The sequence below is a fragment of the Taudactylus pleione genome, unplaced genomic scaffold (genome assembly GCF_031769625.1).
Source record: "Taudactylus pleione unplaced genomic scaffold, aTauple2 ptg000347l, whole genome shotgun sequence".
NCBI classification, from domain to species: Eukaryota; Metazoa; Chordata; class Amphibia; order Anura; family Myobatrachidae; genus Taudactylus; species Taudactylus pleione.
The window spans coordinates 372006-382500 of NW_028284748.1; the positions used below are offsets into that span (position 1 = coordinate 372006).

General features: G+C 42.0%; 1 protein-coding gene across 2 annotated transcripts in view; it reads left to right on the plus strand.

Moving 5' to 3' along the window:
- The first annotated feature begins 314 nt into the window (after positions 1-314).
- The window catches only part of TIMM44 (translocase of inner mitochondrial membrane 44), a 119563-nt gene continuing 109382 nt past the window's right edge, over positions 315-10495 (plus strand). For both annotated transcript variants that reach the window (XM_088444076.1, XM_088444077.1), the window contains exon 1: positions 315-599. In XM_088444076.1, the coding sequence (XP_088300202.1) occupies positions 525-599 (75 nt within the window). In that variant the 5' untranslated portion in view covers positions 315-524. The remainder of the gene's footprint in view (positions 600-10495) is intronic.

Here is a 10495-nt window from a genome sequence, read left to right on the forward strand (position 1 = left end):
CCTGGAATTTTATAATTCTTTTTTTGAGTGAATTGTCCTTTGGGGGGGGTGTACCAAGGGTTTTGAGTGGTTTTCCAACATCTGCACCCCAAAATATAGATCTGTGGAGAAATTATCGCTAAAAACCACTTTGCTTCTAATTGAATACGGCCGTATGTCTGAATCTGGTTGGTTAATCCTAGGGCAGGAACTTCAATGGTAAGGATTGTGTCAGATCATATGGGAGGAGTCCGTACGGTCAGGTGGCGTGGCTTACCGAACCTCACAGACTGCCACTATTATTTCAGAGAAGCAATCAATATTGCGGGGGCTTGGTTAGCTGCAGAGACACCTCCCTGCAGTCAGCGGGTTTCTGGGAAGCACTTTTCGTTGCCGCTTTCTTGCCCATTCTCCCCCTTCGTTTTTGAACACTGTTGTAGTGTATACGCCTGATCACATGACCACGAGGCAGACTTACGTCATACTCTGACGCGCAGCATCGGTCGGCCCTGGATGTGACGTCACTTATATGAGACCAATGACATATGCTTCAATCATGCGCTAAGGTCAAAGGGGATTCCTCTACAAAGATGGCGGCTGCCTTGCGTCAGTGTCACCGGGTGAGTTACAAATTGAGCATGGGGAATTTGTGGCTATTTGGGGGTTAAATGCCATTCTGCGCTGAAGGCTGAGCAATGACATGTTTTATTTTAGTTACGCTCTATTATTTATAATAAGAGTGTAACTAGTATAGAGGAGCAGTGTTTCCTCGTGTGCTCTCTCACTCACACCTAATGTTCACTGGATGTATGGCAACACAAATTGTGTAGTTATTGTATTTACTTTTTCAAGCTTAAGATAATTATAATTGCTTCCATGTATTCTTTTTCTATTTTTATTTTTTGTAACCATTTGCTTTGTTTTCTACAATGTTATTTTTTCATTTTAATTACAAGTAAAATACTAGACATTTAATACTTTATCTCTGAACATAAAAAGCTAACATGTGCCATACAGTATGCCAATGTCTTTTAGGGTTACTATTCCCACTCTATGTCCATGTGGATCATAGGCAAACGCAGGGGGGGTTCCATCTGCTTGGAAACCCCCCTCCCCAGCACACACATGACCACAGTAGAAATAGTAAAATAATAGAATTTTGCTAGTGCTGCATGCTCTTCTCAGTATCACAAATGAAATAATTAGCACCACCTATGGATTTTTTAACATGTATCAGACAGTAATAAATAACCTGTGCGCCAACTAGGAGATCTGGAAAACATGCACTATTAGGGATGCACTGCTATAGAGCCCAATATGTACATGTATGTTCAGGGCAGTGCTAGGTTCTTCTGCTGCTCCTCCAGACTCAACTCCAATAGTCTGGAATGGTGCCTACATCTAAAATAAATACATCCAGCTCAGGCAGGATGGCCCTACTGCCGCATCTAATGGCTTACTGTGATCACTGGTCCTGTTATATGCTGGAATTATGATACACAATACACTTTGTATGACGCATATTTAAAAACTGGTTGAGTACTAATTCTGCCCTCTTCATGGACTGGCCACACTCGCTCTAAAATCAAGCATTTGGAAACCCCCCTCTAGAAATCCTGCGTTTGACACTGTGGATAGGTAAAACTGCAAGCTCACGGGCCTTGCCCCTTTTTTTCCCCTGATGTCAGAGGTCCTTCTACTCACTCTGATCTAGCATCAACCGTGATCAGCAGTTTCTTAGAATGAGACCTGTTTGCACCTTCCTTGACACATCATAAAGACCGATCTGATTTTATTTTGATTGTGATTCCTTTACACTATAAGTGAGATTAAGGCAGCATTAATTAAGAGAAAAAATAATAATTTTTGAATTATTGTAAATTGGTGGTAGGTTGAACTGATGAAACTTTACTGCACCAGTTTCTACGCTTGGTCTTTTTCTGCCACATCTGATGCCTGGAAAATAAGGTGTAAATTAATTTTATGTCGACGTTTTCAAAAGCTATGTGACATGCTTGTGCTACACCTGCTCATGTGTAGTGGGTGTGACATGCTTGTGCTACACCTGCTCACGTGTAGTGGGTGTGACATGCTTGTGCTGCACCTGCTCATGTGTAATGGGTGTGACATGCTTGTGCTACACCTGCTCATGTGTAGTGGGTGTGACATGCTTGTGCTACACCTGCTCATGTGTAGTGGGTGTGACATGCTTGTGCTACACCTGCTCATGTGTAGTGGGTGTGACATGCTTGTGCTACACCTGCTCATGTGTAGTGGGTGTGACATGCTTGTGCTACACCTGCTCATGCACAGAAATATTGCTGGTCTGCAGTATGTGACCATGATTGTGGTTACATTTTTACATGTTGCTTTTTATCAGCCATCTTCTACCTGCATCTTATAGAGGACAACTTGTGATGTCAGCAGTACCGTAAGTCCCTAATGTGTGCGCACTACAGCATTATGCCAAATGGAGGAAAGAACATTTGTCAAAGGCTTATTGATTACTTTTTTTTTAGAAACCCTTCTTTTGATTTAGAACTGCAAATAGCATTTATGGTTATGTTATTGCTTTCATTTATTCTGCTTAACAGAATCCCATTCATAGTTTGTTCTAGCTTATAGATCTTTTTTTGCTTTTCACATTTATTGCCATATTCAATATTGGAGCGAAAAGTCTGTGCTGGACTTCTCGCTCCACATCGGAGGTTTTGCAGGGATAAAGTATCGGGCGCGCGCCCGCTTTATCCCCGCATTCATTTACAAAGGAGCGAAAACGGAAACCGGTGGAAAGGCAAGTATCAGAAAAAAAGAGGGAATTTTCGGGAATTCATCCAGGGTCCCCTCTAATGATGTCCTGACATGGGAAATCACTATGTGAACCCCCGTTTTGGCTTGTGGAAGGTAAGTATGATTTTTAAATAGCCGCGGCAGGTGTTTTTTTTTCCGCCTGGGAAGAAGAGGTGAAGAAGAGCACTTAGTTTTTTTTTTTTTTTCTTTTAAACCTAGGTGCATCAAATTTGGGGTATATGAAAATGGGTGCAAGCCTATTTTTAAGTCCCTAAAGTGCATTTTTAAAATTCTTCAAAAATGTACCTACCGCTACTACCCGCATTCTTTAAAACACCTGCCGCATATTTGGGAACCCCCCCCTGAATTAATTTCCTTAGGTTAAAACTTTGTTCCCCATATTTTTTTATTTCTTTTTTTACCCCAAAATTTAACTTATTTTTTGGGGGTTTCCCTATTTGTTTTTTTTTTACACAGATCATTTTTAGGGGCCATTCCCAGGGGTGCAGGCTATTTTTTTTTTTTTTAAGCCTGCACCCATAAACCCCAATTCTGCACTTTTTTTTCGCCAGCTAGAGGCTGTCGAAAAATTATCCCCGTTTTTTTACATTGACTTTTCACAGCGGCGAAAAGTCAATGTAATTGAATACGGGGATAATTGAAATAGACGAAAATGACGTCATCGGCGATAAATTATCGACTATAACGACTTCACCTCAAATTGAATACTGCCCTTAATTGTAATGTGCATATCATTGTTTACACAGTCTAATAGCTTTAAATTTACTTGGCTCTGATTTTCCTGTGTATTTGTTTTTACCAGACAATGCAACATGCCTGTTTCTAATGTAACTAAAAAAAAGTTTCCTTCGATTCAAAGTGATGTAACTTTATGTAGTCCCTTTTCAGACCTTTTATGTTATAACCCTGTTATAATGTAATAATCAGTTGTATACAATTCTCTCTGATAAAGATTTCCTTATTGATATCTACTATTTGGCAATTTTGCTATAGTGTACAGCACTCGTAACAATGTGTTCTTTTACATTAATCATTCAATCAATTTACACACTCATGTTGCTATTATAATTTACTTCAAAGCATTCCAGCACTCATCCTAACCTGCTGCCTACATGCTTCTTCCTCACTGTCTACCCTATCTGTGTCACCCCTGTCTGTCTCCACCCCCTATAGAATGTAAGCTCTCACGAGCAGGGCCTTCTTCCCTTATGTGCTTTTCCTTCCCTCACTCATATGATCATCTGCTCAAAACTCTCCACAAGGGCACTTAACACTTGGTATGTGACGTCCTGCTGATTTTTTGAGTGTTATGATCGCTGCAGCAATGTTTATAAACTATGTTCTTATTCTGTATTGTCTTGTACTGTAGAAAAATAATAGACATAAAATTTAACTTTTAATATTTGTATTTCTAAAATATTGGTTTGACATACAACATATAGTATTTGACACACAACATATATATGTAATCTGTGATAATTAACAGATGTATACTATAAGGAAAAACTTATAAGATATTTGTACTCATAAAATTGAGATTGAAAATTCCGGATGATGGCGAATATTAAATAGAAATCAACCTATTCATAAAAAGGTGCTTTAAATAAGCATAGATAAATATGATCATATATTGATATAAATCAGAGAAATTTTTCAAAACAGCGGTTGATAAATATAACAAGTACTGATGTAGAATGCCCTCCTGCACGGAGGATCCCTCAATGCACCCCCTTACAGTGTAATGTATATAAATGACCACATCATATCTCTATGCCTGTTGGAAAGAATTGTTTTGTAATACAATAACATGCATATATATTCAAAATTTGAACAACCACAAAAATAAGGGTATCAGAAATAGATCAGACCCATTTGTTCGGGTGAGGTAGTGGCAATAAATTCCTCACCAAAAGGACATGAATATAGATTTTATCAAGGCGATGTCAGATTTAAACATTGGAAGTATCCACACCCTCTAATAATGGGGTATGTGTGGATAACCACATCGTATCCTAGTGCCTGTGGGGAGAGATATATGGTAGAATAGCATACATTGATATTCAGGTTAAACAAACACAGAATTAGGGTTTTGATTTTATCAGTCCTATTAATTAGGATAATGTAGTAGCAGCACAGTTGTCACCTATGGAGCATAAATGGGTTAGATATAGCAATGAATATAAGGAGATTAGGTGATTTTTCCGTACCTTAGATCTCACAACAGTAGAGGAAAGGTGCCCAGATCCTGACTGCCCCACTTCTGCTGTCGCCGAGTGTTGTGTGAAAACAGAGGACACGGGATGAGAGAGTGGGGTTGACAGCTGGTGGGAAGGAAGGGATATGAGCACTTCTGCTGTCAGTGTGTGCAAACCCTGGCTATCCTGATATCCTGGACATTGCAGGACAGGCAGGGCCGGTCGGCTGATGAGAGAGTGCGAAAGATTGAAATAAGATGCAATATAAAAGATGATAGATTGCAGTGTGTTCGACAAATCGGAGGGTTTACAAATTTTATTTTTCTATTTTTTCATTTATATTTTGAGTGCCTCCAACAAAGAGTCTTCTTTTTCCTCTTTCTCCATTATTCCTGTTACTCTGACTCTGGGGAGCACCGCCAACTATAAACGTCAGTATCCAGATTACGGCTTCATAATCTAACAAATTGGTTCTCAAATTATAATCCTTACTATGTTATTTTGTTAATAATTTGAACTTGTTAGGGCAGTGTTAATTTATATCTCGACACAATAATTGCCCTCCCATCTTTTAGCTGTGTCCTGTGCAGAACTCAACTCCGACTATATATATTGTCTTGTACTGTGAAGGGGCCTATCCATTAGCAGATCTTTTTCAAAAGATGAAAGAAAAAAGATTATCCCTTGAAAATTCCTGGGGCTGCGGTGACAGATATCTGTCATGTACTTGAAAGATTTTTGCAACTGACGAACTATATTGCATGACATCATTCAGGGAGTGGATTTTTTTTTACGTTTCTATTCATTTTCATAAAAAATATCGTTTGTCGTTTACCGCGACAGATATTTCTGATATCTGTCAGCAATAAGCGATAATTGACCAACATGTTGGAGAGCCAAAAGACAAAATTTGTCGGCCGCGGGAGTGCGCATTTTCATCGTTCAGAGCCTATCCATTAGCAGATAAATTTAACGATAAATCGTTCATCGTTCAAATTTATCTGCTAATGGATAGGCCCCTTAAGTCGCCGTTTTACGAATTTTCTCATTTGTTAATGTACTTTGTGAGGAGCTGCGGAACCCTTGTGGCGCCATATAAATAAAGGATAATAATAATATTGCTGCTGACCCGTTGCTAATTGTTGAGTAGCATTATTCAGTCTATCATGGCAAGTTTTCCAAGATGGGGATGCGGTTGCTTAGAATCCCGGTGCCAGAATCCCGGTGGTGGCATCCTGATGGTAAGTAGCGGATTTAGGGGTTGGGCACTAAGGGAGACGGTTAAATTTAGGATGCGGGGGGCGTGGGTGGTTAGGTTTAGGCAGCGGGGAGGGATGGGTAGGGGTTCGAGATGGGTTAGGATGCATACCAACAGGTGTCTGTATGTTTGAGGTCATTGTCCTGCTGCGCAGTTTTGTATGTGCTATCATTCATAATACTTTGATTGCTCTGCACTGACATGTTGAAGCAAATGGGGAATGCTCATTCCCTGTTACACAGAAGCAATTTTTTCAGATATTGGAGCATATACACCCATGCGACAGGGGAGGAGTATTGCCCCTTCACATTGGTGTGTCAGCATGGAGCTTATTAGCCCTGATCCAGGGATTTATGCAATGCCAATATTTACGCAGATCAAGCAGATTTATTTTAGCCATAGCACGTGTGAAAGCCGTACAACCCATGCACAGCGTTTGGTTTGTGAATACGCTTACACAGGGGATTAATTCACAAAGTGAGTGACAGGGAGTCGGCATTTGGGGGAGGAAATGGGGAGTGGTTAGGCAAACGCAGGTGTGCCAGGACCGTTTTAACTCCGTTTCATGGGCATGCCTAAATTAGCCATTGCGATCTCCTTCGCAGCATGAGAACTCTCAGCGTGTTAGGTCAGACTTCACTGAGAAGCTGCGTGGCTGTCCGATCTGAGTCAATGTTCCTGATGTTTATGCTGTTGCACGTCGTCAGACAGATATGAGAAGGCAGCACTGGGTGTCCCTATGCTCAGATAAACTTTGGAAGACATTAGCATATTTTTGCAATTGCGGTCCTTAAGAGATGTCAGTTGTGAATGCATTAGCATAAATCTTGGAACCAGGCCCATTGGGCACTAATAGTGCTTGCGATTTTCTAACTGGTAATGTCCCAGAGTTTAAAGAGTCGTCATGACTCCACCTCATACCTAATATGTTTACTACTTGCATTTAGGGGCTAACTATAAGGTTCCCCCATTAGTTTATCTGTGGTAATCTAAAAAAAAATAGGACACAATATATTCTGAAAATCATGATGCAAGCGAAAACATACCACAATGCTAGTAATCATGATGGACGGGCCGTGACACTAAAAATAATAGTTCATAGTGTCAGACCCGTTTAAGTTTTATATTAAAAATAATATTTGTAACATACATGTGACATGTTTTGTATGGGTGTCACACAGAGGGCGGAATTCAATTCTTTTCATCCCCTATCGCGCCCGACGGAGCTATTCTATTCTTGCTCCTGTCGGGCGCGATCAGCTGCCAAGCGCTACATTTCAGATCGCAGCCCCTGGGGGATGAGAGCTGAAATGTGCGAAAAGTGACATGTTTGGGCGCCCAAACATCACTTTTCGCGATCGCGCCCAGCACTTTGGTCGGGTTTAGCTGCTTTACGCGGCTAAACCTGACCTATGGGCGCGATCAGCGTGAAAAGCTGGCACAATTGCATAGCGGCCCGCGATCTCCTGTCACTTTAGACGGGAGATGCGGGCTGCGAAATCAATTGAATTCCGCCCAGAATGTTTCCCACATGCACACACACGCAAATGAAGTAGACCTGCCAGTGCTTCTGTCTACCATTACTCCCACCATAAAAAGTCTTGCATCAGGTGCTTTACTCTAAATAAAAATAAAACACCTGGTCTACAGCCACTAGCTGTCCTACATACATCCCACGCCAATCTTCAGAAGTATACGTCACTCATACACTACAAACTGTAGGACCCCAAGCAATGTTCACTCTAGAGCACAGGTTCTCAAACTCGGTCCTCAGGACCCCAAACAGTGTATGTTTTCCAGGTCTCCTGACAAAATCACAGGTGTAATAATTATCTCCACCTGTGGATCTTTTAAAATGTGTCAGCGAGTAATGACTACACCTGTTCACCTGTTGGGTGACCTGCAAAACGTGTGTGGGGTCCTGAGAACTGAGTTTGAGAACTACTGCTCTAGAGAGACTGGTGCCTTAACTGACTATAAACTTAAATATTTATATAGACTTCCCTTTAAATTTTCCAACTATCACTAGTTTCAATCTACAGAGGTCTTTGACATTTAGCTGCCCCCTTTCATCCATTCATATTTTCCATCATCTTGAAAGCTTTTCTCTATGATCATAAGTCATACCTGTATTGGACGTGGGGTCCTGTTTATTCAGACTAAGTAAAAAATAGCTTCAGTTGCAAAAAACAATCTACAGGATGTAGAAATTGGCTAGAATAAAACATTTTCGGCCACTAGCGGATATTTTGCCAGCTGACTTCACTGAAAGTAATCTATTTTGGAAATGGGTTTCAGACATCCAATTTCTCATTTATTTAATACTGGCTGAAGCACCCTGGCGTTGCCCGAGTTTAAATCTTCAAGTCATTAAGTTTTATTATGTAATGTTGTCCAAAGTCATCCAGTGGAAGGCTCCCTGGGTTAAAGTTCTGCCCGCTGCACCCCGCGTCAGGGCCGACTTGGACCCCAACCACTCCATCAGGCATCCCAAACCAGTTGCCAGCCCTCTGTGACGTTTTCTTCCAAATCCATCCAGTGGAAGCCAGGGTTCGCAAAATACGCACTATAGCGCATATTTATGCGCTACAGGCACTTAGGGACCCACTTTCTAAAAGTACCCGGGTCATGCAGGACGCGCTGTGTGCACGCTGCAGCTGCTGGCCCAGTGACCTCCATCAGCGTCTCCTCTTCCAAGGCGCCTGAGACCTCTGCCTCCCGGTCACGTGATGCTGCCGGGCTCTCTCTAGCAGCTGCCATTCCCTGCTCCGCAGTGTCTGCACAGGCTGACAGCATGACTGCTCCGGGCCTCCATACACAGGTCTGCGGATATGTGACGCCGGATCCCCCCCTCCCGGTCAGGTGATGCCGCCGGGCTCTCTCCAGCAGCTGCCATTCCCTGTGTTGCACGGGCATTGTTCCAGGCCTCATGCTCAGGTCTGCGGGTAGGTTACGTCAGATTCCCTCCTCCCCCCTCTTCCTGGGCCGTTGCTCTTCATATCGTACCCCCGCCCGGTTCCACAATGTCCGACCAGAGCAACACAGATTGTACCAGGATCGTCTGCAAGGCCACCAACCATGATATTGCCCCAAGAAAAACCACCTGGACTGTGAGTAGCTGCTCTCCAGGGCCACATGCTGTGTTAATTGGTGCCCAGTGTCTTACCTGGGGCTGCCAGTGTGTGATGCGGCACTCCTTTGATAGACAGTGTCAAAGTGTGTGTTGTTGCTTTACTGTGTGCTACACGGGGGTACCAAGGTGAGATGAGGCCCCTTGTGTTGCACCAGGTTTTCTAAAATGTGTAACGAAACTGGATCAGAACCTCTATATACCCCTGCCTATACCTTACTAAAATCCTTCCTATAAACTTCTAAGAATAACGCCAATTTGCGTACGCAGTCTGACCGCAAATAAAGACAGGAGTGGAATCTGTGGTTCCAAAGCACAAATATTATTCAGGTAAAAGTTCAGTCAGTTACACGCAATTGATACATACACAATTTAGGTGCAAAAGGAAATAATACAGACCCAAGTACAATATACATATGCTGCGCCTCCGGACACGGAGATAGGCATCAGTAAGAGACCCTCAGTTCATACAGCATTCAGCATGGACTAAGAAACCAGTATCCGGGCACACATATTTATCCCCCCCAGACTAAAACAGGACAATGGGGAAGTTTCTTGCTGATGTCATTGGTTCCCAGAGGAGAAGCATATGTTACAGCACATTTAACAGGCTGGTTCAAATAGACTCTCCCTGCCTCTAACAGCAGGGGAATCTTTCTAGTAACGCCCTCTGTAACATTCTAACATTTAAACATTTTGTTGCTTGTAAGTTCTGCGATCCATAACTTGAGTTTGCATGATGCGATCTCTCCACCGATAACACCAGAATGCTGTAAAAAGCGTACGCATCAGAACAAAACCAAACACAACTTGCTTATCATGTATAATACCTTAGTTATCAAATACCTTTATTTCTCAGCATTTAAACTAACTTAACCAACTTAAATCATACATTTCGATGCTTATTGAACCTTATGAGTGAATCTGAAATGTGTGGGTATTCAGGGTTTGGTATAAAGACGTATTAATATGTGTATGAAGAAGGGTGCAGTTAACTCTTACTGAGTGAACATTATAGCAGTGTGACATGCTGGGCTAGATAGTTCTACATGCCTTCTGTCAGCAGCCCCCACTTGTCCTGTGTTCAAAGGGAAAAACCTATTTTGTTCTCCTAGACTCTTG